We start from the raw sequence: 18,143 nt of genomic DNA on the forward strand, positions 1-18,143 counted from the left end.
TGGTAGCAGACAGTGGTCTGTTATAGTAGTGGTAGCAGACAGTGGTCTGTTATAGTAGTGGTAGCAGACAGTAGTGTGTTATAGTAGTGGTAGCAGACAGTGGTTTGTTATAGTAGTGGTAGCAGACAGTGGTATGTTATAGTAGTGGTAGCAGACAGTGGTGTGTTATAGTAGTGGTAGCAGACAGTGGTTTGTTATAGTAGTGGTAGCAGACAGTGGTGTGTTATAGTAGTGGTAGCAGACAGTGGTTTGTTATAGTAGTGGTAGCAGACAGTGGTCTGTTATAGTAGTGGTAGCAGACTAGTGCTTCAAACTGTTAGACGGTATAATGCTGATCCCTCCTGCTACAGTAATGTGTTCGCTAGTGTTGGTCTGACAGGTCAGTGTGTGTGTGTGTGTGTGTACTTGCATGCATCATGCATGCTCGTGTGCTTGGATGTATGTGTTCTATCTCACGCTTTATATAATTCATTGCAGAGACTGTCTGGACAGAGCATTAGCCCCGCCCTCCAGATGTTCGGCCAATCAATCTCTGGCAATGTGGACATGGACAGCAATGGATATCCAGGTAGGGTCACACTATACAGTACGATACAGACATGATGCAACATAGCCCACACTAGGTTTAGGGGTAATCAAACACCTAGGGCCTACATCTCAACCAGCTTAATAAATCATAATGAAACATCTCAACTTAATGTCATTATTATGTACCTTCTAGATTTAGAAATAAATACATAAAATGAGCAGACAAAGTAAAGAATGTCCAAAGAGCTTTGTGGTATTATTCACTCCTCCTGTCTGTCTGACTCTGAGTGGTCACTGGTCAGTCAGTAAGACTCCTGTCTGATGTGGAGCGCAGTCAACAACATGCCCCAGTATCACCAGTCTGACTGACTGACCAGTCAACAACATGCCTCAGTATCACCAGTCTGACTGACTGACCAGTCAACAACATGCCTCAGTATAACTAGTCTGACTGACTGACCAGTCAACAACATGCCCCAGTATCACCAGTCTGACTGACTGACCAGTCAACAACATGCCTCAGTATCACCAGTCTGACTGACTGACCAGTCAACAACATGCCTCAGTATAACTAGTCTGACTGACTGATCAGTCAACAACATGCCTCAGTATCACCAGTCTGACTGACTGATCAGTCAACAACATGCCTCAGTATCACCAGTCTGACTGACTGACCAGTCAACAACATGCCTCAGTATCACCAGCCTGACTGACTGACCAGTCAACAACATGCCTCAGTATCACCAGTCTGACTGACTGACCAGTCAACAACATGCCTCAGTATCACCAGCCTGACTGACTGACCAGTCAACAACATGCCTCAGTATCACCAGTCTGACTGACTGATCAGTCAACAACATGCCTCAGTATCACCAGTCTGACTGACTGACCAGTCAACAACATGCCTCAGTATCACTAGTCTGACTGACTGACCAGTCAACAACATGCCTCAGTATCACCAGTCTGACTGACTGATCAGTCAACAACATGCCTCAGTATCACCAGTCTGACTGACTGACCAGTCAACAACATGCCTCAGTATCACTAGTCTGACTGACTGACCAATCAACAACATGCCTCAGTATCACCAGTCTGACTGACTGATCAGTCAACAACATGCCTCAGCATCACCAGTCTGACTGACTGACCAGTCAACCACATGCCTCAGTATCACCAGTCTGACTGACTGACCAGTCAACAACATGCCTCAGTATCACTAGTCTGACTGACTGACCAATCAACAACATGCCTCAGCATCACCAGTCTGACTGCCAGTCAACAACATGCCTCAGTATCACAAATCTGACTGACTGACCAGTCAACAACATGCCTCACTATCACCAGTCTGACTGACTGACCAGTCAACAACATGCCTCAGTATCACCAGTCTGACTGACTGATCAGTCAACAACATGCCTCAGTATCACCAGTCTGACTGACTGACCAGTCAACAACATGCCTCCGTATCACCAGTCTGACCGACTGACCAGTCAACAACATGCCTCAGCATCACCAGTCTGACTGACTACCAGTCAACAACATGCCTCAGTATCACCAGTCTGACTGACTGACCAGTCAACAACATGCCTCAGTATCACCAGTCTGACTGACTGACCAGTCAACAACATGCCTCCGTATCACCAGTCTGACCGACTGACCAGTCAACAACATGCCTCAGCATCACCAGTCTGACTGACTGATCAGTCAACAACATGCCTCAGTATCACTAGTCTGACTGACTGACCAATCAACAACATGCCTCAGCATCACCAGTCTGACTGCCAGTCAACAACATGCCTCAGTATCACAAATCTGACTGACTGACCAGTCAACAACATGCCTCAGTATCACCAGTCTGACTGACTGACCAGTCAACAACATGCCTCACTATCACCAGTCTGACTGACTGACCAGTCAACAACATGCCTCAGTATCACCAGTCTGACTGACTGATCAGTCAACAACATGCCTCAGTATCACCAGTCTGACTGACTGACCAGTCAACAACATGCCTCCGTATCACCAGTCTGACCGACTGACCAGTCAACAACATGCCTCAGCATCACCAGTCTGACTGACTACCAGTCAACAACATGCCTCAGTATCACCAGTCTGACTGACTGACCAGTCAACAACATGCCTCAGTATCACCAGTCTGACTGACTGACCAGTCAACAGCATGCCTCAGCATCACCAGTGTGACTGACTGACCAGTCAACAACATGCCTCAGTATCACCAGTCTGACTGACTGATCAGTCAACAACATGCCTCAGTATCACCAGTCTGACTGACTGACCAGTCAACAACATGCCTCAGTATCACCAGTCTGACTGACTGATCAGTCAACAACACGCCTCAGTATCACCAGTCTGACTGACTGACCAGTCAACAACATGCCTCAGCATCACCAGTCTGACTGACTGATCAGTCAACAACATGCCTCAGTATCACCAGTCTGACTGACTGATCAGTCAACAACATGCCTCAGTATCACCAGTCTGACTGACTGACCAGTCAACAACATGCCTCAGTATCACTAGTCTGACTGACTGACCAGTCAACAACATGCCTCAGCATCACCAGTCTGACTGACTGACCAGTCAACAACATGCCTCAGCATCACCAGTCTGACTGACCAGTCAACAACATGCCTCAGTATCACCAGTCTGACTGACTGACCAGTCAAAAACATGCCTCAGTATAACTATACTGACTGACTGACCAGTCAACAACATGCCTCAGTATCACCAGTCTGACTGACTGACCAGTCAACAACATGCCTCAGTATCACTAGTCTGACTGACTGATCAGTCAACAACACGCCTCAGTATCACCAGTCTGACTGACTGACCAGTCAACAACATGCCTCAGCATTACCAGTCTGACTGACTGATCAGTCAACAACATGCCTCCGTATCACCAGTCTGACTGACTGACCAGTCAACAACATGCCTCAGCATCACCAGTCTGAACTGACTGACCAGTCAACAACATGCCTCAGTATCACCAGTCTGACTGATCAGTCAACAACATGCCTCAGTATCACCAGTCTGACTGACCAGTCAACAACATGCCTCAGTATCACCAGTCTGACTGACTGACCAGTCAACAACATGCCTCAGTATCACCAGTCTGACTGACTGATCAGTCAACAACATGCCTCAGTATCACCAATCTGACTGACTGACCAGTCAACAGCATGCCTCAGCATCACCAGTCTGACTGACTGATCAGTCAACAACTTGCCTCAGTATCACCAGTCTGACTGACTGATCAGTCAACAACATGCCTCAGTATCACCAGTCTGACTGACTGACCAGTCAACAACATGCCTCAGTATCACCAGTCTGACTGACTGACCAGTCAACAACATGCCTCAGTATCACTAGTCTGACTGACTGACCAGTCAACAGCATGCCTCAGCATCACCAGTCTGACTGACTGATCAGTCAACAACTTGCCTCAGTATCACCAGTCTGACTGACTGATCAGTCAACAACATGCCTCAGTATCACCAGTCTGACTGACTGACCAGTCAACAACATGCCTCAGTATCACCAGTCTGACTGACTGACCAGTCAACAACATGCCTCAGTATCACTAGTCTGACTGACTGACCAGTCAACAACATGCCTCAGTATCACCAGTCTGACTGACTGACCAGTCAACAACTTACCTCAGTATCACCAGTCTGACTGACTGACCAATCAACAACATGCCTCAGCATCACCAGTCTGACTGCCAGTCAACAACATGCCTCAGTATCACCAGTCTGACTGACTGACCAGTCAACAACATGCCTCAGTATCACCAGTCTGACTGACTGACCAGTCAACAACATGCCTCAGCATCACCAGTCTGACTGACTGACCAGTCAACAACATGCCTCAGTATCACCAGTCTGACTGACTGACCAGTCAACAACATGCCTCAGTATCACCAGTCTGACTCACTTACCAGTCAACAACATGCCTCAGTATCACCAGTCTGACTGACTGATCAGTCAACAACATGCCTCAGCATCACCAGTCTGACTGACTGACCAGTCAACAACATGCCTCAGTATCACCAGTCTGACTGACTGACCAGTCAACAACATGCCTCAGTATAACTAGTCTGACTGACTGATCAGTCAACAACATGCCTCAGTATCACCAGTCTGACTGACTGACCAGTCAACAACATGCCTCAGTATCACCAGTCTGACTGACTGATCAGTCAACAACACGCCTCAGTATCACCAGTCTGACTGACTGACCAGTCCACAACATGCCTCAGCATTACCAGTCTGACTGACTGATCAGTCAACAACATGCCTCCGTATCACCAGTCTGACTGACTGACCAGTCAACAACATGCCTCAGCATCACCAGTCTGAACTGACTGACCAGTCAACAACATGCCTCAGTATCACCAGTCTGACTGATCAGTCAACAACATGCCTCAGTATCACCAGTCTGACTGACCAGTCAACAACATGCCTCAGTATCACCAGTCTGACTGACTGACCAGTCAACAACATGCCTCAGTATCACCAGTCTGACTGACTGATCAGTCAACAACATGCCTCCGTATCACCAGTCTGACTGACTGACCAGTCAACAACATGCCTCAGCATCACCAGTCTGAACTGACTGACCAGTCAACAACATGCCTCAGTATCACCAGTCTGACTGATCAGTCAACAACATGCCTCAGTATCACCAGTCTGACTGACCAGTCAACAACATGCCTCAGTATCACCAGTCTGACTGACTGACCAGTCAACAACATGCCTCAGTATCACCAGTCTGACTGACTGATCAGTCAACAACATGCCTCAGTATCACCAATCTGACTGACTGACCAGTCAACAGCATGCCTCAGCATCACCAGTCTGACAGACTGATCAGTCAACAACTTGCCTCAGTATCACCAGTCTGACTGACTGACCAGTCACAACATGCCTCAGTATCACCAGTCTGACTGACTGACCAGTCAACAACATGCCTCAGTATCACTAGTCTGACTGACTGACCAGTCAACAACATGCCTCAGCATCACCAGTCTGACTGACTGACCAGTCAACAACATGCCTCAGCATCACCAGTCTGACTGACTGACCAGTCAACAACATGCCTCAGTATCACTAGTCTGACTGACTGACCAGTCAACAACATGCCTCAGCATCACCAGTCTGACTGACTGACCAGTCACAACATGCCTCAGTATCACCAGTCTGACTGACTGACCAGTCAACAACATGCCTCAGTATCACTAGTCTGACTGACTGACCAATCAACAACATGCCTCAGCATCACCAGTCTGACTGCCAGTCAACAACATGCCTCAGTATCACCAGTCTGACTGACTGACCAGTCAACAACATGCCTCACTATCACCAGTCTGACTGACTGACCAGTCAACAACATGCCTCAGTATCACCAGTCTGACTGACTGATCAGTCAACAACATGCCTCAGTATCACCAGTCTGACTGACTGACCAGTCAACAACATGCCTCAGCATCACCAGTCTGACTGACTGACCAGTCAACAACATGCCTCAGCATCACCAGTCTGACTGACTGACCAGTCAACAACATGCCTCAGTATCACCAGTCTGACTGACTGATCAGTCAACAACATGCCTCAGCATCACCAGTCTGACTGACTGACCAGTCAACAACATGCCTCAGTATCACCAGTCTGACTGACTGACCAGTCAACAACATGCCTCAGTATAACTAGTCTGACTGACTGATCAGTCAACAACATGCCTCAGTATCACCAGTCTGACTGACTGACCAGTCAACAACATGCCTCAGTATCACCAGTCTGACTGACTGATCAGTCAACAACACGCCTCAGTATCACCAGTCTGACTGACTGACCAGTCCACAACATGCCTCAGCATTACCAGTCTGACTGACTGATCAGTCAACAACATGCCTCCGTATCACCAGTCTGACTGACTGACCAGTCAACAACATGCCTCAGCATCACCAGTCTGAACTGACTGACCAGTCAACAACATGCCTCAGTATCACCAGTCTGACTGATCAGTCAACAACATGCCTCAGTATCACCAGTCTGACTGACCAGTCAACAACATGCCTCAGTATCACCAGTCTGACTGACTGACCAGTCAACAACATGCCTCAGTATCACCAGTCTGACTGACTGATCAGTCAACAACATGCCTCAGTATCACCAATCTGACTGACAGACCAGTCAACAGCATGCCTCAGCATCACCAGTCTGACTGACTGATCAGTCAACAACTTGCCTCAGTATCACCAGTCTGACTGACTGACCAGTCACAACATGCCTCAGTATCACCAGTCTGACTGACTGACCAGTCAACAACATGCCTCAGTATCACTAGTCTGACTGACTGACCAGTCAACAACATGCCTCAGCATCACCAGTCTGACTGACTGACCAGTCAACAACATGCCTCAGCATCACCAGTCTGACTGACTGACCAGTCAACAACATGCCTCAGTATCACTAGTCTGACTGACTGACCAGTCAACAACATGCCTCAGCATCACCAGTCTGACTGACTGACCAGTCACAACATGCCTCAGTATCACCAGTCTGACTGACTGACTAGTCAACAACATGCCTCAGTATCACCAGTCTGACTGACCAGTCAACAACATGCCTCAGCATCACCAGTCTGACTGACCAGTCAACAACATGCCTCAGTATCACCAGTCTGACTGACTGACCAGTCAACAACATGCCTCACTATCACCAGTCTGACTGACTGACCAGTCAACAACATGCCTCAGTATCACCAGTCTGACTGACTGATCAGTCAACAACATGCCTCAGTATCACCAGTCTGACTGACTGACCAGTCAACAACATGCCTCAGCATCACCAGTCTGACTGGCTGACCAGTCAACAACATGCCTCAGCATCACCAGTCTGACTGACTGACCAGTCAACAACACGCCTCAGCATCACCAGTCTGACTGACTGACCAGTCAACAACATGCCTCAGTATCACCAGTCTGACTGACTGACCAGTCAACAACATGCCTCAGTATCACTAGTCTGACTGACTGACCAGTCAACAACATGCCTCAGCATCACCAGTCTGACTGACTGACCAGTCAACAACATGCCTCAGCATCACCAGTCTGACTGACTGACCAGTCAACAACATGCCTCAGTATCACTAGTCTGACTGACTGACCAGTCAACAACATGCCTCAGCATCACCAGTCTGACTGACTGACCAGTCACAACATGCCTCAGTATCACCAGTCTGACTGACTGACCAGTCAACAACATGCCTCAGTATCACTAGTCTGACTGACTGACCAATCAACAACATGCCTCAGCATCACCAGTCTGACTGCCAGTCAACAACATGCCTCAGTATCACCAGTCTGACTGACTGACCAGTCAACAACATGCCTCACTATCACCAGTCTGACGGACTGACCAGTCAACAACATGCCTCAGTATCACCAGTCTGACTGACTGATCAGTCAACAACATGCCTCAGTATCACCAGTCTGACTGACTGACCAGTCAACAACATGCCTCAGCATCACCAGTCTGACTGACTGACCAGTCAACAACATGCCTCAGCATCACCAGTCTGACTGACTGACCAGTCAACAACATGCCTCAGTATCACCAGTCTGACTGACTGATCAGTCAACAACATGCCTCAGCATCACCAGTCTGACTGACTGACCAGTCAACAACATGCCTCAGTATCACCAGTCTGACTGACTGACCAGTCAACAACAAATCAAATCAAATCAAATCAAATTTTATTGGTCACATGCGCCGAATACAACAAGTGCAGACATTACAGTGAAATGCTTACTTACAGCCCTTAACCAACAGTGCGTTTATTTTAAACAAAAAAAAGTAAGAATAAAACAACAACAAAAAAAGTGTTGAGAAATACAAAGAGCAGAAGTAAAATAAAGTGACAGTAGGGAGGATATATATACAGGGGGGTAACGGTGCAGAGTCAATGTGCGGGGCACCGACTAGTTGAGGTAGTTGAGGTAATATGTACATGTGGGTAGAGTTAAAGTGACTATGCATAAATACTTAACAGAGTAGCAGCAGCGTAAAAGGATGGGGTGGGGGGGCAGTGCAAATAGTCCGGGTAGCCATGATTAGCTGTTCAGGAGTCTTATGGCTTGTGGGTAGAAGCTGTTGAGAAGTCTTTTGGACCTAGACTTGGCACTCCGGTACCGCTTGCCGTGCGGTAGCAGAGAGAACAGTCTATGACTAGGGTGGCTGGAGTCTTTGACAATTTTGAGGGCCTTCCTCTGACACCGCCTGGTATAGAGGGTCTTGGATGGCAGGGAGCTTTGCCCCAGTGATGTACTGGGCCGTACGCACTACCCTCTGTAGTGCCTTGCGGTCAGAGGCCAAGCAGTTGCCATACCAGGCGGTGATGCAACCAGTCAGGATGCTCTCGATGTTGCAGCTGTATAATTTTTTTGAGGATCTGAGGACCCATGCCAAATCTTTTTAGTCTCCTGAGGGGGAATAGGCTTTGTCGTGCCCTCTTCACGACTGTCTTGGTGTGCTTGGACCATGATAGTTCGTTGGTGATGTGGACACCAAGGAACTTGAAGCTCTCAACCTGTTCCACTACAGCCCCGTCGATGAGAATGGGGGCGTGCTTCAGTCCTCTTTTTTTTTCCTGTAGTCCACAATCATCTCCTTTGTCTTGGTCACGTTGAGGGAGAGGTTGTTGTCCTGGCACCACACGGCCAGATCTCTGACCTCCTCCCTATAGGCTGTCTCATCGTTGTCGGTGATCAGGCCTACCACTGTTGTGTCGTCGGCAAACTTAATGATGGTGTTGGAGTCGTGCCTGGCCATGCAGTCATGGGTGAACAGAGAGTACAGGAGGGGACTGAGCACGCACCCTGAGGGGCCCCCGTGTTGAGGATCAGTGTGGCAGATGTGTTGTTACCTACCCTTACCACCTGGGGGCGGCCCGTCAGGAAGTCCAGGATCCAGTTGCAGAGGGAGGTGTTTAGTCCCAGGATCCTTAGCTTAGTGATGAGCTTAGAGGGCACTATGGTGTTGAATGCTGAGCTGTAGTCAATGAATAGCATTCTCACGTAGGTGTTCCTCTTGTCCAGGTGGGAAAGGGCAGTGTGGAGTGCGATAGAGATTGCATCATCTGTGGATCTGTATAACTAGTATAACTAGTCTGACTGACTGATCAGTCAACAACATGCCTCAGTATCACCAGTCTGACTGACTGACCAGTCAACAACATGCCTCAGTATCACCAGTCTGACTGACTGATCAGTCAACAACACGCCTCAGTATCACCAGTCTGACTGACTGACCAGTCCACAACATGCCTCAGCATTACCAGTCTGACTGACTGATCAGTCAACAACATGCCTCCGTATCACCAGTCTGACTGACTGACCAGTCAACAACATGCCTCAGCATCACCAGTCTGAACTGACTGACTAGTCAACAACATGCCTCAGTATCACCAGTCTGACTGACCAGTCAACAACATGCCTCAGCATCACCAGTCTGACTGACCAGTCAACAACATGCCTCAGTATCACCAGTCTGACTGACTGACCAGTCAACAACATGCCTCACTATCACCAGTCTGACTGACTGACCAGTCAACAACATGCCTCAGTATCACCAGTCTGACTGACTGATCAGTCAACAACATGCCTCAGTATCACCAGTCTGACTGACTGATCAGTCAACAACATGCCTCAGTATCACCAGTCTGACTGACTGACCAGTCAACAACATGCCTCAGCATCACCAGTCTGACTGACTGACCAGTCAACAACATGCCTCAGCATCACCAGTCTGACTGACTGACCAGTCAACAACATGCCTCAGTATCAGCAGTCTGACTGACTGATCAGTCAACAACATGCCTCAGCATCACCAGTCTGACTGACTGACCAGTCAACAACATGCCTCAGTATCACCAGTCTGACTGACTGACCAGTCAACAACATGCCTCAGTATAACTAGTCTGACTGACTGACCAGTCAACAACATGCCTCAGTATCACCAGTCTGACCGACTGACCAGTCAACAACATGCCTCAGCATCACCAGTCTGACTGACCAGTCAACAACATGCCTCAGTATCACCAGTCTGACTGACTATCAGTCAACAACATGCCTCAGTATCACCAGTCTGACTGACTGACCAGTCAACAACATGCCTCAGTATCACCAGTCTGACTGACTGATCAGTCAACAACATGCCTCAGTATCACCAGTCTGACTGACTGACCAGTCAACAACATGCCTCAGTATCACCAGTCTGACTGACTGACCAGTCAACAACATGCCTCAGTATCACCAGTCTGACTGATCAGTCAACAACATGCCTCAGTATCACCAGTCTGACTGACCAGTCAACAACATGCCTCAGTATCACCAGTCTGACTGACTGACCAGTCAACAACATGCCTCAGTATCACCAGTCTGACTGACTGATCAGTCAACAACATGCCTCAGTATCACCAATCTGACTGACTGACCAGTCAACAGCATGCCTCAGCATCACCAGTCTGACTGACTGATCAGTCAACAACTTGCCTCAGTATCACCAGTCTGACTGACTGACCAGTCACAACATGCCTCAGTATCACCAGTCTGACTGACTGACCAGTCAACAACATGCCTCAGTATCACTAGTCTGACTGACTGACCAGTCAACAACATGCCTCAGCATCACCAGTCTGACTGACTGACCAGTCAACAACATGCCTCAGCATCACCAGTCTGACTGACTGACCAGTCAACAACATGCCTCAGTATCACTAGTCTGACTGACTGACCAGTCAACAACATGCCTCAGCATCACCAGTCTGACTGACTGACCAGTCACAACATGCCTCAGTATCACCAGTCTGACTGACTGACCAGTCAACAACATGCCTCAGTATCACTAGTCTGACTGACTGACCAATCAACAACATGCCTCAGCATCACCAGTCTGACTGCCAGTCAACAACATGCCTCAGTATCACCAGTCTGACTGACTGACCAGTCAACAACATGCCTCACTATCACCAGTCTGACGGACTGACCAGTCAACAACATGCCTCAGTATCACCAGTCTGACTGACTGATCAGTCAACAACATGCCTCAGTATCACCAGTCTGACTGACTGACCAGTCAACAACATGCCTCAGCATCACCAGTCTGACTGACTGACCAGTCAACAACATGCCTCAGCATCACCAGTCTGACTGACTGACCAGTCAACAACATGCCTCAGTATCACCAGTCTGACTGACTGATCAGTCAACAACATGCCTCAGCATCACCAGTCTGACTGACTGACCAGTCAACAACATGCCTCAGTATCACCAGTCTGACTGACTGACCAGTCAACAACATGCCTCAGTATAACTAGTCTGACTGACTGATCAGTCAACAACATGCCTCAGTATCACCAGTCTGACTGACTGACCAGTCAACAACATGCCTCAGTATCACCAGTCTGACTGACTGATCAGTCAACAACACGCCTCAGTATCACCAGTCTGACTGACTGACCAGTCCACAACATGCCTCAGCATTACCAGTCTGACTGACTGATCAGTCAACAACATGCCTCCGTATCACCAGTCTGACTGACTGACCAGTCAACAACATGCCTCAGCATCACCAGTCTGAACTGACTGACTAGTCAACAACATGCCTCAGTATCACCAGTCTGACTGACCAGTCAACAACATGCCTCAGCATCACCAGTCTGACTGACCAGTCAACAACATGCCTCAGTATCACCAGTCTGACTGACTGACCAGTCAACAACATGCCTCACTATCACCAGTCTGACTGACTGACCAGTCAACAACATGCCTCAGTATCACCAGTCTGACTGACTGATCAGTCAACAACATGCCTCAGTATCACCAGTCTGACTGACTGATCAGTCAACAACATGCCTCAGTATCACCAGTCTGACTGACTGACCAGTCAACAACATGCCTCAGCATCACCAGTCTGACTGACTGACCAGTCAACAACATGCCTCAGCATCACCAGTCTGACTGACTGACCAGTCAACAACATGCCTCAGTATCACCAGTCTGACTGACTGATCAGTCAACAACATGCCTCAGCATCACCAGTCTGACTGACTGACGAGTCAACAACATGCCTCAGTATCACCAGTCTGACTGACTGACCAGTCAACAACATGCCTCAGTATAACTAGTCTGACTGACTGATCAGTCAACAAAATGCCTCAGTATCACCAGTCTGACTGACTGACCAGTCAACAACATGCCTCAGTATCACCAGTCTGACTGACTGATCAGTCAACAACACGCCTCAGTATCACCAGTCTGACTGACTGACCAGTCCACAACATGCCTCAGCATTACCAGTCTGACTGACTGATCAGTCAACAACATGCCTCCGTATCACCAGTCTGACTGACTGACCAGTCAACAACATGCCTCAGCATCACCAGTCTGAACTGACTGACCAGTCAACAACATGCCTCAGTATCACCAGTCTGACGGATCAGTCAACAACATGCCTCAGTATCACCAGTCTGACTGACCAGTCAACAACATACTTCAGTATCACCAGTCTGACTGACTGACCAGTCAACAACATGCCTCAGTATCACCAGTCTGACTGACTGATCAGTCAACAACATGCCTCAGTATCACCAATCTGACTGACTGACCAGTCAACAGCATGCCTCAGCATCACCAGTCTGACTGACTGATCAGTCAACAACTTGCCTCAGTATCACCAGTCTGACTGACTGACCAGTCACAACATGCCTCAGTATCACCAGTCTGACTGACTGACCAGTCAACAACATGCCTCAGTATCACTAGTCTGACTGACTGACCAGTCAACAACATGCCTCAGCATCACCAGTCTGACTGACTGACCAGTCAACAACATGCCTCAGCATCACCAGTCTGACTGTCTGACCAGTCAACAACATGCCTCAGTATCACTAGTCTGACTGACTGACCAGTCAACAACATGCCTCAGCATCACCAGTCTGACTGACTGACCAGTCACAACATGCCTCAGTATCACCAGTCTGACTGACTGACTAGTCAACAACATGCCTCAGTATCACCAGTCTGACTGACCAGTCAACAACATGCCTCAGCATCACCAGTCTGACTGACCAGTCAACAACATGCCTCAGTATCACCAGTCTGACTGACTGACCAGTCAACAACATGCCTCACTATCACCAGTCTGACTGACTGACCAGTCAACAACATGCCTCAGTATCACCAGTCTGACTGACTGATCAGTCAACAACATGCCTCAGTATCACCAGTCTGACTGACTGACCAGTCAACAACATGCCTCAGCATCACCAGTCTGACTGACTGACCAGTCAACAACATGCCTCAGCATCACCAGTCTGACTGACTGACCAGTCAACAACATGCCTCAGCATCACCAGTCTGACTGACTGACCAGTCAACAACATGCCTCAGTATCACCAGTCTGACTGACTGACCAGTCAACAGCATGCCTCAGCATCACCAGTCTGACTGACGGATCAGTCAACAACTTGCCTCAGTATCACCAGTCTGACTGACTGATCAGTCAACAACATGCGTCAGTATCACCAGTCTGACCTACTGACCAGTCACAACATGCCTCAGTATCACCAGTCTGACTGACTGACCAGTCAACAACATGCCTCAGTATCACCAGTCTGACCGACTGACCAGTCAACAACATGCCTCAGCATCACCAGTCTGACTGACCAGTCAACAACATGCCTCAGTATCACCAGTCTGACTGACTATCAGTCAACAACATGCCTCAGTATCACCAGTCTGACTGACTGACCAGTCAACAACATGCCTCAGTGTCACCAGTCTGACTGACTGATCAGTCAACAACATGCCTCAGTATCACCAGTCTGACTGACTGACCAGTCAACAACATGCCTCAGTATCACCAGTCTGACTGACTGACCAGTCAACAACATGCCTCAGTTTCACCAGTCTGACTGACTGATCAGTCAACAACATGCCTCAGCATCACCAGTCTGACTGACTGACCAGTCAACAACATGCCTCAGTATCACCAGTCTGACTGACTGACCAGTCAACAACATGCCTCAGCATCACCAGTGTGCCTGACTTACAAGTCAACAACATGCCTCAGTATCACCAGTCTGACTGACTGACCAGTCAACAACATGCCTCAGTATCACCAGTCTGACTGACTGACCAGTCAACAACATGCCTCAGTATAACTAGTCTGACTGATCAGTCAACAACACGCCTCAGTATCACCAGTCTGACTGACTGACCAGTCAACAACTTGCCTCAGTATCACCAGTCTGACTGACTGACCAGTCAACAACATGCCTCAGCATCACCAGTCTGACTGACTGACCAGTCAACAACATGCCTCAGTATAACTAGTCTGACTGATCAGTCAACAACATGCCTCAGTATCACCAGTCTGACTGACCAGTTAACAACATGCCTCAGTATCACCAGTCTGACTGACTGACCAGTCAACAACATGCCCCAGTATCACCAGTCTGACTGATCAGTCAACAACACGCCTCAGTATCACCAGTCTGACTGACTGACCAGTCAACAACATGCCTCAGTATCACCAGTCTGACTGACTGACCAGTCAACAACATGCCTCAGCATCACCAGTCTGACTGACTGACCAGTCAACAACATGCCTCAGTATCACCAGTCTGACTGACTGACAAGTCAACAACATGCCTCAGCATCACCAGTCTGACTGACTGACCAGTCAACAACATGCCTCAGTATCACCAGTCTGACTGACTGACCAGTCAACAACATGCCTCAGTATCACTAGTCTGACTGACTGACCAGTCAACAACATGCCTCAGCATCACCAGTCTGACTGACTGACCAGTCAACAACATGCCTCAGCATCACCAGTCTGACTGACCAGTCAACAACATGCCTCAGTATCACCAGTCTGACTGACTGACCAGTCAAAAACATGCCTCAGTATAACTATACTGACTGACTGACCAGTCAACAACATGCCTCAGTATCACCAGTCTGACTGACTGACCAGTCAACAACATGCCTCAGTATCACTAGTCTGACTGACTGATCAGTCAACAACACGCCTCAGTATCACCAGTCTGACTGACTGACCAGTCAACAACATGCCTCAGCATTACCAGTCTGACTGACTGACCAGTCACAACATGCCTCAGTATCACCAGTCTGACTGACTGACCAGTCAACAACATGCCTCTGTATCACTAGTCTGACTGATTGACCAGTCAACAACATGCCTCAGCATCACCAGTCTGACTGACTGACCAGTCAACAACATGCCTCAGCATCACCAGTCTGACTGACCAGTCAACAACATGCCTCAGTATCACCAGTCTGACTGACTGACCAGTCAACAACATGCCTCAGTATAACTAGTCTGACTGACTGACCAGTCAACAACATGCCTCAGTATCACCAGTCTGACCGACTGACCAGTCAACAACATGCCTCAGTATCACCAGTCTGACTGACTGATCAGTCAACAACATGCCTCAGTATCACCAGTCTGACTGACTGACCAGTCAACAACATGCCTCAGTATCACCAGTCTGACTGACTGATCAGTCAACAACATGCCTCAGTATCACCAGTCTGACTGACTGACCAGTCAACAACATGCCTCAGTATCACCAGTCTGACTGACTGACCAGTCAACAACATGCCTCAGTATCACCAGTCTGACTGACTGATCAGTCAACAACATGCCTCAGCATCACCAGTCTGACTGACTGACCAGTCAACAACATGCCTCAGTATCACCAGTCTGACTGACTGACCAGTCAACAACATGCCTCAGCATCACCAGTGTGCCTGACTTACAAGTCAACAACATGCCTCAGTATCACCAGTCTGACTGACTGACCAGTCAACAACATGCCTCAGTATCACCAGTCTGACTGACTGACCAGTCAACAACATGCCTCAGTATAACTAGTCTGACTGATCAGTCAACAACACGCCTCAGTATCACCAGTCTGACTTACTGACCAGTCAACAACTTGCCTCAGTATCACCAGTCTGACTGACTGACCAGTCAACAACATGCCTCAGCATCACCAGTCTGACTGACTGACCAGTCAACAACATGCCTCAGTATAACTAGTCTGACTGATCAGTCAACAACATGCCTCAGTATCACCAGTCTGACTGACCAGTCAACAACATGCCTCAGTATCACCAGTCTGACTGACTGACCAGTCAACAACATGCCCCAGTATCACCAGTCTGACTGATCAGTCAACAACACGCCTCAGTATCACCAGTCTGACTGACTGACCAGTCAACAACATGCCTCAGTATCACCAGTCTGACTGACTGACCAGTCAACAACATGCCTCAGCATCACCAGTCTGACTGACTGACCAGTCAACAACATGCCTCAGTATCACCAGTCTGACTGACTGACCAGTCAACAACATGCCTCAGCATCACCAGTCTGACTGACTGACCAGTCAACAACATGCCTCAGTATCACCAGTCTGACTGACTGACCAGTCAACAACATGCCTCAGTATCACTAGTCTGACTGACTGACCAGTCAACAACATGCCTCAGCATCACCAGTCTGACTGACTGACCAGTCAACAACATGCCTCAGCATCACCAGTCTGACTGACCAGTCAACAACATGCCTCAGTATCACCAGTCTGACTGACTGACCAGTCAAAAACATGCCTCAGTATAACTATACTGACTGACTGACCAGTCAACAACATGCCTCAGTATCACCAGTCTGACTGACTGACCAGTCAACAACATGCCTCAGTATCACTAGTCTGACTGACTGATCAGTCAACAACACGCCTCAGTATCACCAGTCTGACTGACTGACCAGTCAACAACATGCCTCAGCATTACCAGTCTGACTGACTGATCAGTCAACAACATGCCTCCGTATCACCAGTCTGACTGACTGACCAGTCAACAACATGCCTCAGCATCACCAGTCTGAACTGACTGACCAGTCAACAACATGCCTCAGTATCACCAGTCTGACTGATCAGTCAACAACATGCCTCAGTATCACCAGTCTGACTGACCAGTCAACAACATGCCTCAGTATCACCAGTCTGACTGACTGACCAGTCAACAACATGCCTCAGTATCACCAGTCTGACTGACTGATCAGTCAACAACATGCCTCAGTATCACCAATCTGACTGACTGACCAGTCAACAGCATGCCTCAGCATCACCAGTCTGACTGACTGATCAGTCAACAACTTGCCTCAGTATCACCAGTCTGACTGACTGATCAGTCAACAACATGCCTCAGTATCACCAGTCTGACTGACTGACCAGTCAACAACATGCCTCAGTATCACCAGTCTGACTGACTGACCAGTCAACAACATGCCTCAGTATCACTAGTCTGACTGACTGACCAGTCAACAGCATGCCTCAGCATCACCAGTCTGACTGACTGATCAGTCAACAACTTGCCTCAGTATCACCAGTCTGACTGACTGATCAGTCAACAACATGCCTCAGTATCACCAGTCTGACTGACTGACCAGTCAACAACATGCCTCAGTATCACCAGTCTGACTGACTGACCAGTCAAC

General features: G+C 48.4%; 1 protein-coding gene across 1 annotated transcript in view; it reads left to right on the plus strand.

The window, feature by feature from the left end:
* LOC121578210 (integrin alpha-9-like) overlaps positions 1 to 18,143 on the plus strand; it is a 224,420-nt gene that overhangs the window by 82,482 nt on the left and 123,795 nt on the right. Inside the window, exon 12 of the mRNA XM_041892414.1 lies at positions 478 to 568. Coding sequence (XP_041748348.1) covers positions 478 to 568 — 91 coding nt within the window. The remainder of the gene's footprint in view (positions 1 to 477; positions 569 to 18,143) is intronic.

The sequence above is a fragment of the Coregonus clupeaformis genome, chromosome 1, assembly GCF_020615455.1.
Source record: "Coregonus clupeaformis isolate EN_2021a chromosome 1, ASM2061545v1, whole genome shotgun sequence".
NCBI lineage: Eukaryota > Metazoa > Chordata > Actinopteri > Salmoniformes > Salmonidae > Coregonus > Coregonus clupeaformis.